This window comes from Pristis pectinata, chromosome 4, assembly GCF_009764475.1.
Source record: "Pristis pectinata isolate sPriPec2 chromosome 4, sPriPec2.1.pri, whole genome shotgun sequence".
In the NCBI taxonomy this organism is placed as follows: Eukaryota; Metazoa; Chordata; class Chondrichthyes; order Rhinopristiformes; family Pristidae; genus Pristis; species Pristis pectinata.
This window is the reverse complement of record NC_067408.1, coordinates 19,095,004-19,120,127: the sequence shown is the minus strand read 5'-3', so window position 1 is coordinate 19,120,127 and position 25,124 is coordinate 19,095,004. Positions and strand designations below refer to the sequence as shown.

The 25,124-nt window shown below is 39.7% G+C and overlaps 1 protein-coding gene across 1 annotated transcript in view; it reads right to left on the bottom strand.

Moving 5' to 3' along the window:
- LOC127569546 (protein KIBRA-like) overlaps nt 1–22,016 on the bottom strand; it is an 82,794-nt gene extending 60,778 nt beyond the window's left edge. Inside the window, exon 1 of the mRNA XM_052014296.1 lies at nt 21,316–22,016. Coding sequence (XP_051870256.1) covers nt 21,316–21,452 — 137 coding nt within the window. The 5' untranslated portion in view covers nt 21,453–22,016. The remainder of the gene's footprint in view (nt 1–21,315) is intronic.
- Nucleotides 22,017–25,124: the final 3,108 nt, after the last annotated feature.

Sequence of the window (25,124 nt, the reverse complement as noted above, 5' to 3'; positions counted from 1 at the left end):
CTGAGAGTGCAAATATAAATAGAAATGATCTGACAGTCATTTTAGAGATATGGCTGCAAAATGACACCTGAATACTGAATGTTTCGCAACATTTAGGAAGGACAGTAACCAGGCTAGAAGAATGGCTTTGTTAATTTATGATGGTCAACAGAGGGATGACACAAGTTCAGGAAACCAGGATGTAGAAGCAACTTAGGTGGAGGTAAGGAAAACAGCATCATGAAATCATTTTCGGGAATGGTAAACAGAGTCCCAATAGTAACCACATGGTAGGACAGAGTAAAAAGGAAGAGACAAATATGAATTTGTCAGAGAAGTACGTTAAATAAATTTAATCCATTCATAAACTGGAAAAACCAATTAAGGAAAGGCCATAATTTTTTTGGAATCGTCTCACTCTGAAGATTATATCCACTGTGTCTCTGGATGGAAGGAATCCACACAGCAATTCGGGAAGCAGTTCCTCAGCCAGTGGGAGGAGGTGATTGAGGAGGTCTCTGTCGATGACTTAGCTTGCTAAAATCAACTGGTAAACAGGGTTAAAGCATCAATCAATCAGGATGCAGTGCCAGATATTTAAGGAAATCTTTCAGAAAAGACAAAATAGATAAATACCAACCAGAAAGAAAAAATCCAAGCAGAAGACCCACTGTCTGATTTTTTTAGAAGTTTGAAAATATCAAACTTAAGGAAAAACCAGATGGTTAAAGAAAATCCAAGTACAAAATCAGGTGGCCAGTCAGAAGATTGAATACAACATTAAAAACAGCAAAAAGAGACTAAAAAATTAAAAAGGATGTAAAATTAGAGTACAAAATAAAACTTACTAGAAATGTTAAAATACAATAGTAACAGTTTGCACAGCTACTTAAAACAACAAAGTGAGGGTCCCATATAAAGTGAGTCTGGGGAAATAATAATTAAAAAACAAGGAGATGGCAGATAAATTAAATAGGTGCTTTGCATCAGTCTTCAGTGTAGAAGATACAAATAACATCCCAGAAATAAATGTAAATCAGGAGTTAAAGGGATGAACAAGGAAATTACAATCACCAGGAAGGTAATACTGACCAAATTGGAGTTGTGGGTTGACAAGTCTCCCGATCCTGAGGAATATAATCCCAAGGTTTTAAAACAAGTGGGGAATGGAATTATTGATTTAATTAGTTTTTTATCTTGAGAGAGATTGCAGAGCTCTGAAATGGAAAGGGATCTGGTTGTCCTCATGCATGACTGATAAAAGGCTAGTATGCAGGTACAGAATTAGGAAATCTACCAATATTATAGTTCATTGTGTGGGGATTCGTATACAAAAGTAGGGAGGTTAAATAAGGATACACTCAATGTTTTTTTTAAACACAGTTTTATTGCTGATTTTGCAGAAGAATTAAAACAAATATAAATGGACCATTCAAACTCATCATCACCTGGTGACCTTAAAAGCACCACAGAATTTAATGAGCTTGGCTGCATCTTGCAGCATTTCTGATAACAATAGGGACTCTATAAAATTAATTAAGCTGTCTTCTTTCTAGTATATTGATGGTCACGGAATCAAACAATGTACTGGAATGTAAAAGTGCCTTATTTTTCAAGTCTTTTTCCTAACCCTGCAAGAAAAATACTAAGAAACAAAATGAAGAAAATTGTAGGTATGGTTGAACGAAACAAGAAGCTGTTAAGGGAGAATATTTGTTTATTAATTGTTCTTGAATTCAATCTCTTCACCACTGGCAACCACGCCTTCAGCTGTCAAGGTGTTAAACTTTGCAATTCTCTTCCCAAGTACAAATTTGATATATGCCACTGAACAGGAGATTGCCATACTTCAGAGCAATCAAAAAGCCCATTATAGGAACACTATTATCTAGCTTGACAAAATGACTAATATAATGCAAATGTACTTTACGTACTTGCAAGAGGTAAAGCATAATGCTATTTGAGGAGTTAGAGCGTGTATGAATTTTGAGGTAGTAAAATATTGTCCATCCCAATTCTTCTGCAAAGGTTCACTTTTTCTGATACCCATGAAACATTTTTGAAACACCATTAAAGAATTTCACATAGATTTTCATCTAGGTATCTATGCCTCTCGATCATGCCCAAGTTTAATTTCTTCACCACTGGCATCCATGCTGACAAGGTTAATTAATTCTCTCCCCAGACCTGCAAAACTCTTTCCACTTTTTAAGATTCTTCTTTCAACCTAACTCATTAGTCTGAATGTCTTTTAATCTGTTCCAGTTTCAAATCTTGTTTAAGGACGCTTTCGTGAAGAACTTTGGCATGTTCTGCAAAGCTAAGAGTGTGATACAAAAAACACATTGTTGTTGCTCTAAATACTCCATATGCAGCATTTATATATATTGTATTCTTCTGCATAGCATTTCCTTCCTGTTAATGTACCTATGCGGAATTTTAGCAAAAGCCATCATTCTACACAATTACCATTTAACAACTCATCCAAGCACCTCAGACTCTGCAGCAGGATTTGAACTTACAATCTTTTGACTCAGAGGAAAGAGTAGCATCAACTGATATTGCGTGGGTTATGTGTGATAAATGTATTCACAAAATACACTTAGTGCACACTCTCGTTCGCGGTTGCTCTATCGGTGGAGTGCTCTTCAGGGGTAAACTACACAACTGCCTCATTTAAATGGCTTTCCAAACTTGGCTTTTATTATTTTTGAACATATGAACTAGGAGCTGGAGAAGGTCACTCAGTCCTTCAAGCTTGCTCTGCCATTCTGTAAGATCAGAGCTAAACTGATTGTAACCATCTCTGCATTCCTGCCTAACCCATTTAACCTTTCAATCTCTTGCTTATCAAGAATCTATCTTCCCCTATCTTACAAAAGATTCTGCTTCCATTGCCCTTTTAGGAAAAAATCCAAATGACTCATGATCCTCTGAGAGAAAACATTAACTCTGTTTTTCTTTCCACAGATGCTGTCTGATCTGCTGATTATTTCCATCATTTTCTGTTTTTGTTTAAGACATTGGCCCCCTCCAGATTCTCCCTCAAGAGGAAGCATCCTTTCCACATCCACCCTGTCAAGGACCCTCAGGATTTCAAAAATTTCAATCAAGTTGCCTTCCTTTCTTCAAAGCTCCAGCAGATACGAATCTAATATTTCTTGTAAGACAGTTCACACATTTTAGATGTTAGTCTAGTAAAACTTCTCTCAACTGCTTCCCATACATTTACATTCTTCCTTAAATAAGAGCATCACTACACAAAATGCTCTAGAATTAATCTCATCAACACCATACATAACAGAAGCACAAGTTCCCTACTATTGCATTCATTCCTCCATGCAATAAAAGCTAAAATTCTGTTAGCTTTCAAAATTACTGCTCTACTTGCATTCTAGCCTTCAGGGAATCATGGATTAGGACACCCTCAGCATCTCAGAGCTCTGCAATTTCTTACCATTGAGATAATACCCTCTTATTTTATCTTTTTCTGCCTCGGTGACCAGTGGTGTTCTGCAGAAATCTGTTCTAGGACCCCTGCTTTTTATGATTTTTATAAATGACTTGGATATGAATGTGGAAGGGTGGGTTAATAAGTTTGCTGATGATACAAAGGTTGGTGGTGTAGTGGATAGTGTAGAAGGGTGCTGTAGATTACAACAGGATATTGCAGACCTGGGCTGAGAAGTTGCAGATGGAGTTCAACTCGGATAAGTGTGAAGTGATACACTTCAGGAGATTGAATTCAAAGGCAGAATACAAGGTTAATGGCAGGACTCTTAGCAGTGTGGAGGAACAGAGGGATCTTGGGGTCCACGTCCATAGATCCCTCAAGGTTGCCGCGCAGGTTGATAAGGTTATTAAGAAGGCATATGGAGTGTTGGCCTTCATTAGTCGGGGTATTGAGTTCAAGAGCCGCGAGGTGATGCTGCAGCTCTACAGAACTCTGGTTAGATCACAGTTGGAGTATTGTGTTCAGTTCCGGTCGCCTCATTAGAAGAAGGATGTGGAAGCTTTAGAGAGGGTGCAAAGGAAATTTACCAGGATGCTGCCTGGATTGGAGAGCATGTCTTCTGATGATAGGTTGAGTGAGCTAGGGCTTCTCTTTGGAGAGGAGGAGGATGAGAGGTGACTTGATAGAGGTGTATAAGATGGCATAGATCGAGTGGACAGTCAGAGACCCTTTCCCAGGGCGACAATGGCTAACATGAGGGGAAATAATTTTAAGGTGGTTGGAGGAAGGTATAAGGGGGATGTCAGGGTTAAGTCCCCCTCCCCCCCACACAGAGTGGTGGGTGCATGGAATGCACTGCCTGCAGAGGTTGTGGGGGCAGATACATTAGGGACATTTAAGAGACCCTTAGATAGACACATGAATGATAGAGAAATGGGAAGCTATGTGGGAGGGAAGGGTTAGATAGACCCTAGAGCAGGATAAAATGTCAGCACAACATTGTGGGCCGAAGGGCCAGTACTGTGCTGTAGTGTTCTATGTTAAATGGACAATTTCTCTTTTTCCCACATTATATTCCATTTGTCAAGTCTTTGCCCATTTACTTAATCTACCTCTGTCCTTTGTAGCCTCCCATGTCCTGTTCACAATTTAGTTTTTCTGCCTTTGTGTTATCTGCAATCTTAGCAGCCATATCTTTAGTGTCTTGTAATTTTTAAAGTATAAAATGTTGACACCCCAGCACCGATCTCTGTGGCACAACACTCGTAACATCTTGTCAACCAGAAACGGGCTCATGCATATCTACTCTGTTTCCTGTTAGCCAGCTAATCTTCCACTTATGTAAATGCGTTACCTCCTGCACCATAAGCTTTTATTCCATAATGACACTTGAAGTGGCAAATGGTTTTGAAAATCTAAGTATAGTACATCCACTCGTTCCTCTCAATCCACAGCATGTTACTTCTTCAAAAAACTCTAATAAATTGGTCATAAAGCCATGTTGACTTTCCCCGATTACCTTAATTTTTTCTAACTGCCTTGCTATCACATGCTTAATAATAGCTTCCAACATTTTCTCTATGACATTAAGTCAACTGGCCTCTTGTTTCCTGCTTTCTTTCTACCCTCTTTTTTTTGAATAAAGCAGCTTCCAATATAACGGAACCTTCCCTGAATCAAGGGAATTTTGGAAAATTCAAACCAATGCATCAACTGCCTCAATACAGGCGACCCCCCACGTTATGGGGTGTTGTGTTCCTAGAAAACTGTCCATATCGCAGTTTTCTGTAACACAAAGCCATGTCATCTGCACATGTTAAGAAATGCAAGTTGAAAAAAAATAAATGTTGTGTTTATTTAGTTACTTTGTCCCCACATAACTTCAATAAGAATAAGTTCTGTATCTCAAATTTCTGGGTAGTGATTTGTGAATTCTGTGAGGGCAAATTTCTATTACCTGAACAACCATAACATGGGGATCGCCTTTACCACTTCTCTCAAGACACCAGCTTGTAATCCACCAGGGTCCAGATACTTGTCAACAATTTGTTCAGCACCACTTCCCTGGTAAATTATAATTTTCCTGAGTTCCCCCTTCTTTCCAATTTCTGACTAACAGCTATTTCTGGGATGTTACTAGGCAGAGGACCAATTTATCAACTGAGGAAATATTAATTAACATTGCTCTTACTGTGAGGTATCAATAATAAACTAATCTTCAGAGAGCAGTAATTAAACACCACTTGCAATTCTGGATATTGCAGAAGGAGGCCAACTGAGCCTCAAGGCAGAGTGAAATTAAGAGTTTAAGGGGAGCCATGAAGGACCAACAACTGCCAGTTACAAAGTAAAATCCAAAATAATGTAGTCCATTACACAGGCAGCAAAATAACAGAAGTATGTTCAAGTTCATGAACTGAAATTGAGCACTGACATCAAATATTTCTTAACATTGGCAGTGATGAGTAATGGGAATTGCTAGTCAAAAAGGGTGTTTGAAGCAAGCACACGGGACATATTAAAGAAGCAGTAGACTGGCATTTTAAGCCTGAGCTTGTGGCTGAAAGAAAGTTGTGCAATAGCTTGCTAGGATCCCCTCTTGGCAGACTCAGAAAATAATCGAGTGCTGCCATATCCAGGTACAAATAAGTCATAAAGAGATACAGCATGGAAATAAACCCTTCAGTCCATCGAGTCTATGCCAACCATCAATCACCCATTTTTATTCTCCCCACATTCTCATCAATTTCCCCCAGATTCTACCATTCATTTACCTACTTGGGGCATATGAGATTCACCAATGAACCTACCAACCCCCACATCTTTGGGATGTGGGAAGAAACTGAAGCACTCAGAAGAAACCTATGCAACGAGAATGAGCAAACTCTACACAGACAATACCCAAAGTCGGGTTTGAACCTGGGTCTCTGGCTCTGTAGGCAGCAGCTCTATTAGCTGCACAACAGTCCCATCCCTGTGGAAAATTCAATATCTAACAGGAAGAGCTGACTGTAACCTTATCATGAGTGCAAAGACAAAGCTCAACCATTTGCATCCACCTTCAGCCACAGCAGTGGTCTCCTTCCGCGGATTACACCATCACAATTTGACTCAGTTCAAGTACAATCTCAAAAATGTCTGCGTGCATTGGATACACAAGCAACAGTCTATACATATCTAAACTCAAAACAATTCTATTCACCCATCACGCCTTTGCCTATTGATCTGCATTGGCTCATGGATGCGAGATCATTTTCACATGAACATGAAACTCCTGTATCTGCAGTGGGGTAAAGATGAATAGTGTGTGGGTGAGATACCAATATTCCATCAAGTTCTGATTTGCTTCCCATGTCTCCAAATGTCATACACTGCTTTCTCCTTTGGCCTTGCACTTTTGCTTCCTCCAGTCTCTAGAAACAAAGCCTTCATTTTCCATCCATGGACCCATTTTCAGTTAAAGGCTCTTTGGTAACTTCTCTGAGCCATCTTATTCTTTGCTCTTTTCATCTTTGCCAATCACTAATAATTTAATCTCAGCTTCAAATAAGTGAGATACATGAAATGCAAATTAAGAAAATCCTCTGTAAATTTGCATACCATCCTGTTAATTGCTGCAAAAAATGTGTTAGCACGAGGTCAATGTATTACTTAATTACACCAAGAACAAATTTTAAAAGCATAAGTTATAGCTCACTTATTAACACCAATTCACAAAATTATTGAAAATTAATATACATTCAGCACATTGGCTAGCTCAAATGTACAAATAAGAAATTAACAAATTTGTGAACAGTTGCCTTTGCTCCGATACACAAAATTCTCTCACTAGTCACCAACTATATTCCTCTCTCAGCAAAATTTATGAGGTTGAACAGATTGTTAGTAATCATGGTGTCAAATTTGACTGAGATGAAACTCCAATGACATAATAATCCTCAATTTATGTACAATCCCACTGCATGTGGTGAGAGGAAGGTGAAAATGGCAAAGAGAGGGAAAGCAAAGCCAGAGCTCCCTACGTGGCAACTTTTCAACCCTGTTCAACATGTTTTAATTGCAATTCTTAGGATTAATTCTGGATCTAATCAGTGTCAGTTGAGATTCCTACGTTACCCCTTTCAATCCAATACAAAATTTTATCAAGCCAGCCAATTGATTTCAACATCATGTATTTCTCATTGCAAGCAAACACAAAGAACACTGATTTTGGTGTACAATATGTGAATACGGTATTCACAGTTTTTGGGATACCAGCCATTTCTAGAACATATCCTCCACAAAAGTTATGGGCTTATAGAATAGAAAACAAAGAGGGTGGGGCATGAAAGTGGAAAAAGGCAAGGAGAGAATATGAGAATAAGCAGGAGATAACAAAGGAAATGTAAAAGTCTCTTATAGGCATAAATATAGTGAACAGCTGGGAAGAAGAGAGGTATGAACAAAAATGGAGATATTTTCATGGAGGGAAGCAACATGGCTAATGTACTAACTGAACATCTTGCAACTGTTTTTAACCAAATATGATGATACTGGCTGCCACTAGAAGTGGTAGTGAGATGCTGGATGGGCTAAATATGCATAGAGCTACCAAAAGGCTCTTTATGTTTAAATAAGTCACATGATGGAATGCATCCTAGTTGCTGAGGGAGGCTAAAGTACAGAATATAATCTTCCAATCACTTTACATAGGGATGGTATCATAAGGATAATGAATGTCTTCCTCAACTGTTATCATTCTAAAATTATGTGATCCACAGCTTTACTAAGGCCATCTAATTCTACCTTCATGAGATTATCTCATCCCGGTCTCAGCTACTTTGCTTCAGAAGTCCTCACTGTGCCAATGAACTCCAAGACTAAAGGTAATCAAGTCATGCAAGTGAAATTATCATACTCTTGACCAACTCCTCATATTCCAACCACCATAAAATTGAGGTCTTGCAAAATACTGAGGTATTTTGCACCAAGTTAGAATCACCCACATGCCTGCTGATCTGTATTGGCTCCAGAATTCTGATTTGTGCTTGCAAACTCCTCCACAACATTCCTTTTATTTCTTCCAACACTCTTGAGATATCTGCACTCCTCCATCCTGGCCTCCTGAAGACTTTTGATTTTATCACTCCACAATTGGCAACTGTGTTCCCAGCTGCCTAAGCCCCAAGCTCCTGAATTCCTTCATTACATAGCTATACCTCTTTTCCTTCTTTCAAACACACCTTAAAACCTCTCTCTTTGACTAAACACTTTATTATCTCATGTTACTCTGCGTTAAACTCTGTTTGATAATGTCCCTGTGGAGCATGTTCAGATGGTTTACTATGTGAAAGATCTTTGTACATACAGATTGTTGTCAAGGTTATCAAGTCATTTCCTCTGGTAGAAAGAAGGAAGAAAAGTCAACCTGGCTAATTTAAACACACACAACTGCATAAATTAAACCCGGGAAACTGGGCTGTTTGCCTAACCTTGTGCTCACTGAATGGTACTGAGTTTTGCCAGAAAAAAGGGAAAAAGATAAATTTCAAAATGAGTAGCAGATTATGTTAAACTCATTGAAATCCTATTTATCATCGTTTAATCTCCATGTACACTTTTAATTTTTTTTTAGCTGGATGATTTAAGAACATGAAATTTGCATATACTTAAAATACAATAAAAAAAACTAAAAATATAAAAAATGGACTGATAATACCCCTTTCAAAAAATGGAAAGATATTAAATAGATGGCACAACTTCCAAGCATCTTTTGTATTCTAATGTTATAATATCATGCTATTCAAAATTAATTGAAATAGATAAAATACATTTTAATGATCAACGTTAATGAACAGTAATAGAAATATTAGCCCCAGAGAGTATGTGATTGCTTATCCAATCACTCATAGAAAAGAATCGGTGGAAAATGTGATTAATAGGATTCTCGGAGGTAGTTGGAACAGTCACTAAATCTCATAATGTCCTCATAAGACCGATCAAACACCCTTCATTTCTTGACATTAAAATCTGAAATCTCTTTTCAGAAACATTACTCTCAAAGCCACAAGTCAATATTAGCCAACTGAAATATATCACTGAATTCCAGCGAGAACATCAACAGACATCAGAAAATATATGAAAATCAAACAAAAAAATTACAGATGTGGGAAATCTAAAATAAAAGCTGAACATGTTGGTAACACTCAGCAAGTCAGGCAGTATCTGCAGTCAGGATCACACAGCACAGAAACAAGCCATTTGGCCCATCAGGTCCCCGCCAACCATGAAGTATCATCCACACTAATTCTATTTACTGGTACTTGGTCCAAGGCTTTCTATGGCTTGGCAATTTAAGTGCTCTTTCAGATACTTTTTAAATGCCATGAGAGTACCTGCCTCCACCACTTGCAGCCTATGGGAGCCTTTGAGCTTGTGGAAGATATTGTCGCTAATCCATCCCAAGACTGAGACAGGGATAGACCACATGAAGGTGAGAGCAGGGCAGCAAAAGTAATGAGTGCAGGAAGCAGCACCAACACAACCTTCAAGTACTAGAGAGCAAATTGAGAGAAGGGTGACAGAGTAAGCCAAAAAAGGTCGGTTCCACATATCCGACAAAAGGACAAACAAAGCTTGGGCCCATCTAAGATAATATAACAACATCTTTATTCTGGAGAAAGTGAGTGGAGTTGAAGGATATGTTGTTCAATGTGACAATGAGTATTGTTGGAGGAAAACTGGTTGGGTCTTTGTTCAAGAGAGAAGCAGAGGGCCCTCAGATCACTCCAGTGTGGAATGGAGGTGTAGAGGAATTGTACAGTATGTCCATGGTAAAAGTGAGCCAGCTGGCACCAGGAAAATGGAAATAGTCCAAGTGCTGGAGCACTCATGAGGTGTTTTTATACCAGAAAATATATATTTCATATATTCTCCTTCAAATACAAATATATACAATAATATCTTAAACAATGAGGAAATTGGCTAAATATCAGAATTAAATGATACACCCTTGTCCAGAGGTAACTAAATACCTTTAATTGATGACCAAAATGCAGTAATTATTTTGTGAGTAAACCTGCAGAGCATTATCGCCTGTTCATTGTCATCATTTTGCCAAATGTTTCACTTCCTGTAGTAGTATATTTATTATTTGTATATTCACCCATAGCTTACTGTGTACATTTGTATCTCTTTCTATCTCTATAATTGTCCGTGGTTTGGTCTATACTTCAGCTAATCTTATTTTTTTTTATATATATGCCCATCCAAATTTTATTCCTAAATCTATTTTTCTACTCTATCAATAGTTCAATAAGTCAAATAATACAAAAAAGCCAAAGATTCAATGTTTCATCTGTGTTGATCATTAAAGCGTGATGACGTCTGTGTCTACCCTGGTTTTTTAAGAAAGATGACCATTTGTTTGGTCAAAGCAACAGGGTTGAAGGAATGCTTTAAAATGGGGGAAAAAGTAGCAGCAAGGTTTAAGGAAAGAATTCTAGACCTTATGGCCTTGGCAGCTGGAAGTACAGCCACCAATGATGGAGTAATGAAAACTGGAAATATTTGGAGTTCAGAATTGGAAGAGTGCAACCTTCTTGAAGGGTTGGAGGAGATTACAGAGATTTGTGAAAGGATGAGAAAACAAGAAGAGGAATTTATTTCGTGTTTTTTTAAAAGTACTTAGTGCACTTGATCTCTTAAAAATCATAGCCTTGGTTTCAAAATTTCAAAAGCCTCAAGTTAAAAAGTAGATGCACTTTTGTAATAACATTTCTTAAAAGATTGTCTGCAAGCCATGGTTTAAAGGATTAGATTAAGGCACACAACCTTAAATTATAATACTCAACCAAGCATGAAAGTTTAAGTATTTAATAACATTTCATTCTTTGAACATCAGGTAGATACTTACACCCTGCAGCACACTGCACCACAGCATATGTCACATTCCATTGAGTCAATAAGCCTTTTATTAACATTGTTCTAGTTCCACAAACATGCTCTTACATCAAGATTACCAACTTCGGTGTATAACATTCCAAACTTACTTAAAGTACATGCCGAGGATATTATTTGGTTCATAAACAGGCACATTGCTAACTCTCACTTACACAAGTATCAGCAAAAAGTTGTGTGACAACATGTAACCACAAGTTTGGTTTAACTGGAGGTAGGTATTGATACTTGGCACTTTCTCATTACCAAATATAAAATATCTGATATTTATTACGTTGATGCTACTTGCTTTAACCAATAGATTTTTCTGAACATAACTCTTCTCTCTTTCCCTGTGGCAAATATATCATACTACATTATGTTGGTAGAAATGTTGCTAGTCTCTACTATCTCTTAATTTCACTCAGCATTCCCAGTTCCACTTTTCCACTACTGCTTTATTATCCCATCCTGATTGCCCCACTTTCTTCTCATGTACAATTTCATTCCTCTGCATTACATTATGAAGATATATTTGATATTTATCTTTATTTGATATTTCTTTCATCATAGTAATTCTTTATAGTTTTGCACATTCACATGTTTTACTTTGTTTATATAATCCTTTATCATTTCCCTTTATATAGCTTTTTAAAACAATTTTTTTTGAAGATTTCACTCTATATTCGATATTGCACATAAAATTTATTTGACAGTGACTCAATAAAAATTCACCATTATAATTTAGAGTTGCCTTTTATACTGATAAGCATAGAATAAAATAAAATCTGCAGACCATTCACACAGTAATAGTCACGGACACATTCAACAATGGAATCAGGCTCTTCAGCCCACTGCATTCAATCTGACCACGAAGTGTCCATTTACAGCAATCCCATTTTTCTTCTGGCATCCCCACCAACTCCCCCCATACACACCAAAACCTTCCACTTGCCACCCAGCTACACTTGGGCAACTTACAGTAGCTAATAAACATGCCAACCAGCCATAGAGTCAAGCACAAAATTGGCATATGGGAGGAATCCAGAATACCTGGGACAAACACACATGGTTAAAGAGAGAATATTCAAACTCCACAGAGATAGCGATCAAGACCTAACCAGATTCTCTTGACCTATGAGGCAGCAACACCTTATATAGAGAACTATATCATTTATATACCTCATAATTCTGCATATATATTCCTATCATTAATCTTCTTTCATCTCAATTGCTTTAGTATTTCTTTAGTTCATACTTCTGACACCAAGTGGCAGCTTTGTGATCTTCCATCGCACCACTTCTACCGTCTGGAAGTTTCATCTGTCCCTCAATAACTAAATCAATGTACAACAAATCAAGATGCAGTATGACCAAACCATCAAAAAGAACAACACTGGCTAAGGTTTCAGGTTTCAATTTCCTGCATTAGCTGCAGAATATGAAGGCTGCCTGATCTGAACAATTCCAAACACTGAACTACATTGGAAAATTGGCTATTAAAGTGTTGCAGCTTCCACAGCACACCCTTCACCTTGCTGTTCTGGATCATCAACAGCCTAATCAGTGGCCTATAATTGAAAAACTGGAGGCCTATGACAAAATAAATAATCTTTTTTTAATGAAGTTTTTTTTCCCCATTTATGCGATGTAATGATCAAGCTCCACGAAAATACTGTTGGCCACTTCCAGAGCAGGATAACACTCATTTTCCCTCACCCCTCGATTTGCATACCCTGCTTCCATATCAACTTGCAGACTGGCATTGGGCAGACCTCCTGAGAACTCTTAGCAAGGAATTGTTAGTAAGAGCCAATAGAAAAAGTAAATAAGCAAAATCATTCATTTCTAATTCCTGATAGTAGTAGAAAATCTAGCATTTTAGTTTTTTTTTTTCTTTCAATTAACTGCAACAGAAAGATTAACAGCAGAAGTAAATAATTAATGGCAATAACATAAGAAAATAAGCAGAGTCCAATGCCCCATAGACCTTCTAATGTACATACAAATACCATGGAACTTGGAAAAAAATTGTCTGTGAACAGCAGGGATTACAAAATATTTACATCAGAAGAGGTGTAAAATTAAAAAAAGGATGGAAAACGCACTTCCAAAAACTGGAAACCATTTACCAGCCTTTCCTGATAAAATAACACCAAACGTGACCAGGATATGCATACCTAAATTGGTCCTATCATACTTGATCTTGTAAACAGTACATTACTATTGAAGAAAAAGAAATGTTCTTCATGTTAGTAAAATGGTAATAGAAGAAGAAATGGACAGCTAAGTGAATTCTAGGAAGTGTAGATTACAGTAAAACTCCAATAATCAGGCACCGTCAGGACTTTGGTGGCACCTGATGAACAGCTTTTTTCTACACCATTGGCTGTTTATCCAATTAATATATGAACATATTTGTCATTCAATTTATTTTAGATGTTACTCAGTAACATAATATATTTTCTCGTGAACAACGCAAGTTTATAGGGAGCCCCAGTGAGCTTAAAGCAATGTGGGAAACTGGGCCATTAAGTTTAAAAGGAGCATGGGAACTGGGCCTCAGTGAGTTTAAAACAAGCATGGGGAAGGAGCCCCAGTGAGTTTAAAGGAATATGGGAACGGAGCCCCAGTGAGTTTAATGGAAGTGTGGGAACGGTGTCCAGTGAGCCAGATGCCAAACCATCAGAATTTCAGAATGGTGAGATAGCAGATTATAATTTTATTGTATTTGCATTTTCAGAAGAAATTCAATAAGATACCGCATAAAAGGTTACTCACAAGGTATGTCATTGAGGGTAATATATTAGCATCAGGTTAAATATTAGCATGAATGAAGGATTGGATAACTAACTCAGAACAACGTTGACAAAAGTGGTTCATTTTCAAACTGGCAAACTAGGGCCTCAATTGTTTGGAATCTATACCAATGTCTTTGATGAAGGGGCCAATTGTATTGCAGCCAAATTTGCTGATGATACATAGAGATGCAACAGCAAATTGTCAAGAGGACACAATGAGACTGCAAAGGTATGTAGAAAGGTTAAACATGCAGCAAAAAAATTGGCAATGGAGTAAAATGTAGGGCAATTGAAAAGCAAAATACTGTTTACATGGAGACTACAGAATGCTTTATAAGAGGGACCTCAATGTCCTTGTACACGAAACAGTTGATATGCTAGATAGATCAAGTAATCAGGAAGGTAAGGGGAACGCTGACATTTATTGCAAGAGGAGTATAAAAGGAAAAATGTCCTACATTGGGGCAGTTTGGAGAAAGTTCAATGGGTTGATCCTGGAGTTGAATAAGCATTCTTAAAAGAACAAGTTGTACAAGCTGGACCCATACTCAATGGAGTTTAGAAGGAGACTTACTGAAACAAAAGCTTCCGAGAAGGTTTGGCAAGGTGGTTGTTGCAAGGAAATTTCCCCTCATAGGAGAATCCAGAAACGGTAAACCCAGTTTCAGAAAAAGAGCTCATCCATTTAAGACACAGAAGAAGTGGAATTATTTTTCTCAATCTTCATGAAGCTTTGAAGTTCTGTGCCCCAGCGAACCATTGAATATAGTCAACATGGAGATATTGACTATGAGGGACTAAAGAGAGCTATGTGGAACATTGACATGAAAGTGAAGCTGAGGTCAAGTTCACATTAGTTATGACTATATATTTTAGTGGAGCTAGGTTGAAGGGGTTCATATTCCTGTTCCTATTACTATATTCTTATATTCCATCTACAAGGCATTTTTTGTTTTACAGGAAGGAAAATGTCAGAAGGCCAAAATCAGAAAAAGAGAGTTTGTCAAAAATTAAGAGACAAATACATGAAACAATTTATGATCTTCATTTCGAAATGTAAAATTAAGTCAATGTAGATCATCACAGACAAGAATAATGGGTCTACAGAATCGAGACCAATAGATCAGCAAGGCAGAGTTTCAGAACAGGTTTTTAATTTATTCATTTTTTTAGGATGTGGGTATAACAGGGAAGGCCAACATTTGTTGCCCACTCTCAATTGTCATTCAGAAGACAGTGGTGTGCCACATCCTTCAGGTAAAGGCACTTTCACAATCTTTTTGGTTAGGGAGTTCCAGGATATACAATGGAAGCGTGAGAGATATGCCAGTCCATGAGGTTACAGATTGTGGTGTATGTTTCCAATGGTCCACAGCACGTCATGAATCCCAGATCTGTTCTATCATATTTAGCACAACTGTAGTGCCACACAACATAATGGAGGTTATCCTTGGTGTGAAGGCAAAACTTTGTCTCCACTTCGGCTGCACGGTGTCATTTCTATGAGTGCTGAGGGAGAGAAACATATCTGCTGAAGGTGGATTATGGAGGATAAGGTCAAGCAGGTTTTTCCCTTATGTTGGCTCATTCACTACATGCCACAAAGCCAACCTGGCAGCTGTTTCCTCTAGGTATCAGCCAGCCAAGTCAGTGACAGTGTTACCAAATTACTCTTGAGTAACAGACTTTTAGATAAGTTCAGGCTTACAGGCCAATCAGGAGAAAGTGGTTGAAACTCGATATCACAAATGCATGAACATGGGTCTCAGAAGACTAACTAAGCCCAGAGTGGACAGGTCCAATGTTAGAAATGATAGTAGCTACTTAATATGATAAAATAAGGAGATAGAAGATCAGCTCAGAGTTGTTCAAATACAGTAGAACCCCGATAATCTGCTATTCCCTTGTTTGGAAATCCTGATTGTTCAGCACTCAGCTCTCCAGGTTCAGTTTCCCAAGCTCCTTTAAACTCAAGGGGTCCCATTTCCCACACTCGTTTTCATTTCAATGGGTTCACTGAGAAGGTTATTATATTTCTGTGCAAAATCTTACAAAGGGGGAATGAAAAGTGTCTTGAGGTATTCATAGGAGTAATATCCAACAGACTAGAAAAATCTTCCAGACTGGCAGCACTAAAACCCCAAATGTGCTAGATTACCAGAGGTCTTATTCAGCCTGAGATAATAGCCATGGATAAAAATGGAATTGACAGCAAAGGTACAGTTTACGGCAAGGACTGCAAGATTTTGACTTCTGCATTTCCAGTTTTCATCTGCAAGAAATAAAACCACTCATGACTGAATCTCAGTCATTCTTCAGCAGTGCAGGGGATGAAGACATCAGACTGAGTTTGAACAGCATGCACATGGAAGTCAATCCAGTTAAAAAAAAAATCAAGAATCTGCAGACATTGGAAATCTGAAAATAAAAGCAGAAAATGCAGGAAACACTCAGCAGGTTCATTCCAAAACATTAAATGTTACTCTTTCTACAAATGCAGCCCGACCTGCTGAGTGTTTCTAGCATTTTCCGGTTTTTTAGGATGTTCCTAAGTGCCAAGATGTAGTTTGAGAACACAAGTGGCCAAGATTGATTCCAGGTTAAATTGGATTTAAGTTACTGAATTAGAGGCCTGGATTACTAAATTTAGAAACACTGCAGAAAGTAAATTTAAGAACTTTGAGAAACTGGATAAACAACTATTATCTGTAACTGTGCCATAAAACCACAGGACATAAAATCCCACTAAACATCTTCAAAGAAGAAAATTTGCTAGCCATATCCAATTCTTGATCCATCAACATGGTTGGCTAGTAACTGTTATCCCGCAATACATTCTTCTAGGGGAAATTACACAATAAACCCCACCCTTGCTTGTGATGTCCACATCACTAACATACGAAAAGTTAACAATGCAGTTTTTTTAAGGCTGAGGTACACAGATACTTGATAAGCAAGGGGGTGAAAGGTTATCACAGACAGGAATGAGTTGTTGGGGTTATGATCTTATTAATGGAAAAGCAGGCTCAAAGGGCAGAGTGGTCCACGCCTACTTCCCTAAGTGGGCAATAGAGCATCTTTGCTGGAGGTCCTATTGGTAAGCTAGGAAAGTTAAATGGAACCAAGCAACAACGATCCCACTGAACAATGAAGATGACATGTGAATGTCATTTCTGCCTTTCTGTCCACAGATGTTTCTTGACAAACCAGGTGTTTCCAACATTTTGTTTCTTGCATCTACAGTGCTTTACTTGTGTAAACACTCTGGGTATTGAATGGCATGTCTGTTGAATGACAAGGATATCCGGCATGGATGAGGTACCTTGTCATAGAGTTGTACAGCACAGGATTAGGTCCTTCACTTCCATGCCCAACTATTTGCCCATCTACACTAATCCTATATGCCCACATTAGATCTGCATCCTTCTATGCCTTGCCTATTTAAGTGCCTGTCTGGCTTTTAAATGTGGTAATTGTATCTGATTCCAGCACCTTCTCTGGCAGTGAGTTCAGATGCCAACCACGCTGTGTTTAAAAAAACAAGCTTGCCCTTCAAATCCCCTTTCTCTCACCTTAAACATTTGTTTGCAAAGAAGATTCTGACCAACTACCCTGTCCATGCCTCTTATTTTATACAGTTCTATCAAGGCTCCTTCGCGCTAGGGAAATTATGCCCAGTCTATCCAATCTTTCCCCATAATTAAAGTCTTCCTATCCAGGCAACATCTGATGAATCTCCTTTGCACTCTCTCCAGCACAAATCAATTTTTCCTATCGTGTGGCGATCAGAACTGCACACAATGCTCCAAATGCAGTCTAACGAGTGTTTTGTAAAGTTGCAACATAATTCGCAACTTTTATATTCTATGCCCCGACCCATGAAGACAAGCATGCCTCGTGCCTTCTTCACCACCCTATCCATTTCTGTTGCCAGGGAAGTATGGACTTGAACCCCCCCCCAAGGTCCATCTGTTTATCAACATTCCTTCACGCCCTTCTGTTTACTGTATACGTCCTACCCCTATTTAACTTCCTAAAATGCATTACCTTGCACTTGTCAGGATTAAATTCCATCCACCAATGCTCCACCCAACTTTCTGTCTGATCTATATCCCACTGTAACCTAAGACAATTTTCCTCACTATCCACATCGCCACCAACTTTTGTGTCATCACATGATTCTGTTTTAATTGTGTTCTTTTTTGTAAATTTTTATGTTTGTTTTTCTTGTGAATGCTGCTTGTGATGCTGCTGCAAGTAACTGTTTCATTGCACCTGTGCATACATGTGCACATGACAATAAACTCGACTTTCATACCTCCTACATTCACATCCCAATCATTAGTGTACTGTACATCGCAAACGAGGGTCCCACCACTGATCTTTGTGGTCCAGTCAGAAAAACATCATTCCACCAGTACTCCCTGCCTCTTACCACCAAGCCAATTTTGGATCCTATTAACCAGGTCACCATGTGCCTTAACCTTCTTGACCAGCCCGCTATGTGGGACCTTGTCAAATGCCTTACTAAGGTCCAGCTCTGGCCTACATTCATCAATCTTAGTTACCTCCTCAAAAAACTAAATCAAATTAGTGAGACAGGATTTCCCCCACACAAAGCCATGCTGACTATCCCTGATCAGCCCCTGCCTTTCCAGATGTACATCCCTTGCTACATTTCCTCCACTAAGTTTCCTACCACTGACATTAGGCTCACTATCATGTAGTTGCCTGGCTTATCTCTGCTGCCCTTCTTAGATAAAGGAACAATATTAGCTATTCTCAATTCTTCAGGCACCACACCTCTGGCTAATGACGATTCAAAAATCTCCATCAGGACACCAGAAATCTCCTTCCTTGCTTCACAGAGTAACCTGAGATAGACCTCAACCAGCCCTGGGGATTTATCAACCCTTATGCATCTCAAGAACATTTAACATTACCTCCTTTTTAACAATGACCTGCTCCAAATTATCCATATACCCATCCCTGAATTAATTATCTTGTGACCAGTGGTGTCCCACACAGATCGGTTCTGGGACCTCTACTTTTCGTGATATTAATTAATGACTTGGATGAGGGGGTAGAAGGGTGGTTTAGCAAGTTTGCGGACGACACAAAGGTCGGTGGTGTTGTGGATAGTGTGAAGGACTGTCGAAGCTTGCAGAGGGATATTGATAGGATGCAGAACTGGGCTGAGAAGTGGTAGATGGAGTTCAATACTGAGAAGTGTGAGGTGGTACACTTTGGAAGGATAAATTCCAAGTCGGAGTACAGGTTAATGGCAGGATTCTGGGGAGTGTGGAGGAGCAGAGGGATCTGGGGGTTCATATCCACAGATCACTGAAAGTTGCCTCACAGGTGGATAAGGTAGTTAAGAAAGCTTATGGGATGTTAGCTTTCATAAGTCGTGGGATCAAGTTTAATAGCCATGAGGTAATGATGCAGCTCTACAAAACTCTGGTTAGACCACACTTGGAGTACTGTGTCCAGTTCTGGTCGCCTCATTATAGGAAGGATGTGGAAGCATTGGAAAGGGTGCAGAGGAGAGTTACCAGGATGCTGCCTGGATTGGAGAGTATGGATTATGAAGAGAGACTAAGTGAGCTAGGGCTTTACTCTTTGGAGAGAAGGAGGATGAGGGGAGACATGATAGAGGTATACAAAATATTGAGAGGAATAGATAGACAGCTAGCGCTTCTTTCCCAGGGCACCAATGCTCAATACAAGAGGGCATGGCTTTAAAGTAATGGATGGGAAGTTCAAGGGAGATATCAGAGGGAGGTTTTCCACCCAGAGAGTGGTTGGTGCATGGAATGCTCTGCCTGGGGTAGTGGCGGAGGCAGATACATTGGTCAAGTTCAAAAGCTTGTTAGATAAGCATATGGAGGAATTTAAAATAGGGGGATATGTGGAAGGGGTCAGATAGTCTTAGGTGTGGTTTAAAGGTCGGCACAACACGGTGGGTCGAAGGGCCTGTATTGTGCTGTATTGTTCTATGGTTCCATGTCCTGTCCTTGGTGAATATAGATGAAGTATTCATTTAGAACCGCATCCACGTCACCTGGCTCTACACACAAATTACCCTTTTGTCCTTTAAGAGGACTCGCTCTTTCCCCATTTACTTCTTGCTTCTGATATACTTATAGAATGTATTGATTAATACATGATCAAAATAAATCTTTCTCAATAGTTAAGCAAAAGATATATACCTCAAGATGGAAAATGAACAAAACCTGAGATGTTAAAATTGTTGCAATAAGTTGCCTGCAACAGCACACCATCCAGGAATGGACCCTTTTCAATGTTTACATCCCATCACCTTGGCTACTGTGTGTACATCTTTTCTCATTTTAAGGTGCGAGGACAATAAGTACAAGGCAACAAATCATCTGCAAGTTCCCTTCCAAGATGCACACTGAAATAATTGTTCATCATTCATCATACCCAAGTTAGAAGTTATGTATAACTCATGTTTTCCTTGTGAAAGCTTCTTATCTGATGCTACGTGCCTGTGATACAGCTGCAAGTTTTTCATTGTACCTGTGCATAGATGTACTTTTTCATATGACAATAACCTCCACTTTGACTTTAATACCACCCACACTAGGGAAGTAGATTGCTATTGTTCAAGCAGGTGCCTCCTTAACATCCTTTCAAGTACAATAAAACCTGACCTTGCCAGAAATACCCCTTCACGAAGCTAATCTCAGGGCTTTAAAGGATCACCTGCGCCATTTACTCAACTAATGCCACTTAAAGAAAAAAAAGTTTCGCGCAAAAAAAACATTTTGTCTTTCCAAGCGCTGTGCCTTCTTTTTTTCCCACGGGCAAACTATCCCAGGAATGTGAAGCATGCGAACTGCAGTGACCTCCAGAATGGGGCGAGAGATATCGGAACGTTGCGCAGACGCAGTGCTGAGACTGGATCCCACCCACCGCCCTGCGATTGGAAGACGACGCCTGCGCAGTAACCAACGATGTTTTCCAGACACCCCCTCCCAACCAAGGACAGCAAGCCTGTTTTTTCCCTCCCCCCAGCTTGACACACTGCGCATGCGCAGTGACTCCGTTCGGCCGGGCCCCTTATTTGGCAGGCAGGCGGGCGGGCGATTAAAAAAAAAGAGGGGGGCGAGCGGGCAGGGCGAGCCGGGGTCCACGCACCTGTCCCGCGGATCCACCCAACTGGTCTGCTTGGTATTGTGGTCGATGTAGTACAGCTTGCCGTCGTAATCCGTGGCCTCCTCCCAGCCGGGCGGCAGGGGCAACTCTCCACCGCCCTCCTTATTCGATTTGGGCATAGCGAGCGGCAGGTTGTCCTGAAGTCAAGCCGCTCCATAGGAAAGTGGAAGGGGCGGGGAGGGGGAGAGACACCGAGTGGTTGGCTCGGCTCGGCGGTTCCCCGGCTTTCCGTCGGCGATTAACGGGGGGGAATGCCGATCGAAGGCTGCTTCTTCACCCTCCTCACGCCACGGCCTCCATGTCTGTTGAGCCCCCCGCGTCGGGAGGGAAGGAAGCGGACGGCCCCGCGTTCGATGCCCGGGCTCCCCCGCCGCACTCCAACCGATTCCCCTCAGCACCACCTTCCGCAACGCACACCCACAAAAAAAAGCTGTCCAACGGTTCGGGTTTCCCTATTGCATTCTCTTCTTTTTTCCCCCTCCCCCTTGCCGTTAATAATGATAGCAAATATTATCTTTCCCCCTCGACCTTGCAGCTGGGGTCGGTTTCTGTTTCCCCCCCCCCTCCTTCACCCGATGCCGAGGCGCCCGGCTTCCGAGGGCTCGCCGCTTACACCGTGACGTCATCCAGGTTGTCAGTCAGGTACATCGCTGCCGTAATTACCGCAAAAGGAGCGTGGCGGTGTTTGGCCCCTGCCGTAATGCCTTTAAAAACCCGCACAGCACCTTTCAGGTCCCTTCCCAAATTCAAAGTAGAAATCGAGGGTTGGGTGCCGTGAAAGGATCTGCAATGAGAATGGCGGAGCAGAAAATGAAGGGTGGGGGGGGGGGGGAAGGTGGCTGAATGACCCACTCCTGCTTCTATTTCTAATGTTGTAACAATACATTTCAGATTTTACATGATGTAGCTTAGTTTAAGTGATGAGATTCAGTTCGCAGGAAAGTACTCCATGAAAGGGAAAGCCAAACAAGTACAAAGTGATGGGATTAATACAGAATGGTGCCCATTTGTTGGTGTGGATAAATTGGGCTGAATGGCCTGTTTCCATGCTGGATGATTCCATGAAAATACTTGTACATATATATGCACAAAAGTGAAAACATAATTAAGAACAGAAAGGGAATCTTTTGGAGGCAGAGGGCATGACAAATCCTAAAGGATTACTTTGCAAGTGTCTTCAGAAAAAAGATGGTTTGTGTTGCAGTAGAGGGGCTATTAGATTGGTCAGTGAAGTAAGGTAAGATATCTTTATTTGTCACATGTACATTGAAACACACAGTGAAATACATCTTTTTGCATAGAATGTTCTGGGGGCAGCCCGCAAGTGTCACCATGCTTCCGGCACCAACATAGCATGCCCACAACTTCCTAACCCATACGTCTTTGAAATGTGGGAGGAAACCGGAGCACCCGGAGGAAACCCACGCAGACATGGGGAGAACGTACAAACTCCCTACAGACAGTGGCTGGAATCGAACCTGGGTCGCTGGCACTGTAATAGTGTCACGCTAACTGCTACACTACCGTGCCTGCCCATAGGCAGCAAATGGTTAATTCAATTGAATATGCTTGTTAGAAGATGGGAAGAACATGCAGCAAAGTAGTATAATCTAAATGGTAATGTTTAGAAGGGATATAAGAACAGAGGGACCTGGAGGTATGTATTCACAAATCTTTGAAGATGGCAAAACAAAATGAAATGGAAATTCAGACATCAAATGAGATATTGGATTTTGTAAATAGAGACATTGGATTTCAAAACAAAGAAAACATGCTAAGCTCTATAAAATATTAGATGACTGTGATGTAAAGTTCCAAATACAACACTAGATGACCATGACGTAAAGTTCCAAACACAACACTAAGATTTAGGAGAAGTTGAAAAGGAAGCTTACTTGGATGAAACCATGGATACAGGCACCAGTTATCTGAACATATTTAGTATCACAGATTGATACAAAAGCTGTCCATTTTATCCATCAACTGTCTATTTCCCTCCATAGATGCTGCCTGACCCGCTGAGTTCCTCCAATGTTTTGTGTATTGCTCCAGATTCCAGCATTTGCAGTCTCTTGTGTCTCCATTTTATCCATTGTGACTTTGCCAACTCTTTGGCAATACTATTCAATGAATACCATTCATCCTGCTCTTTTCCCACAGCCCTTGTTATTTTTCTCTGTTTGAGTATTTATCCAGTGCTATTTCAAAATTGACTTGTGAATCTCCTTGTAATATACACAAGCAGTGCTTTCTAGTTCAATAATGCAAACAAAATTCCTCATTTGCTTGCTGATTCCAGAAACAGGGCAGAAAAAAAAAACAAGGTGACAGTTAATGAGGATACTTAAAATAATGAAAAGTTTTCATGAAATATTTACAGGAAAGCTATATCTGGTGACAAGTGAAGTTAACAAGAGCTCATAAATTTATAATTACTGGCAAAAGAATTGGAAGGGAAAGGAAGAGAATGTTTTCCCCCCACACTATTTAGATCTGGAATCTGCTACCCGAAAGGGTGATGGAAGTGGGTTCTTCAGCAATTTCTGATAAAAATGTTTGACCTGGCTATTACTTTCTTCATACCTGCTGTGTATTTGCAGCATTTTTTTTTACATTAAAAGTTCAATTGGTCATATTCCTGCAAAGGTCAATTCTACAGAGAAAAGGAAGAAAGAAAAACTCAGATCAGACATGGTTCAAATTCATACAAAATTGGCACTCTTATTTTCTGGGATAAAGATTTTTTAACAGGGGTCAGACAGAGTCGAGCTCTGATGTGGTGGGGCATGTAATTGTGTTGCTGCTAGTTCGGCTTGTCTTTGCACATTTAGGTTTCTAATATGTTCAGTGTGGCAAAATGTTGCAATGATGGAAACTAGACATCTGTGACCTTTGTGAACATGGCTTCTCCTTAGCCAGTCATTTTGAAGGTTTGTGAAATTTACAGTGCAAGGACAGAAAAGAAAGTTTAGTGTGGGTAAACTCACTGGCAAATAATGAAGAGAAGGATAAATAAAAAAAGTACAAAATGTAGTTTGGATTGAGAGAGAGAATAAAAGACAAGTGAGACAAATTAATTCAATATTTATGAATGTTATGAATAGTTATTGATATGTTAATGATTGAGCCTCATCCCTTGTGAAAGTTCATTTTTAATGCTAGATTTGTCACAATGATTAACACAAATTATTTTATCTAAAGCATACTCACACTAGAAATAACAAGGTGTAACTTTCCACGGCCAGTTCTGTTTGCACTTAGTGCAGAAGTACATCCACTTTTGATCTATCAGCACCTTTCAGTGATGATGGAGGCAGCAACAAAGAGTTCATGGAGCTACTTTGGAGGGGAGTTTATGCTTAACTGTCAATGTGACCTTTGCTAGAAGTTGCCGTACCTATAAGTGACTGCTGATAACATTAGCCATGCTATTATTTTGTCTGCAGTTTTATCCATTATAATCAGCCACACCATTTTCTTGGCTGCAATCTTAACTTTACTTATATTATGGCAGTCAGCAAAGCTAACACGTCTCAGTTGATTACACCTGGAGGAGTTTACTGAGATACAAGGAGGTGAGGCCAGAGAAGGATTTTTTGAAAAACTAATCTATTTTAGAATCAAGACCTTGAGCCAATCAACATAGGCAAGCATAAAGGTGATGGGTAAATTATGGGTAAATGAGGTTTAATCCAAGTTAGGGCATTGGGAGTAGAGTTTTGAATGGCCTCTGTTGAAACCTCATTGACTTATAACAGCAATTTATTTTCCCTCTCCACAGATGCCTGACC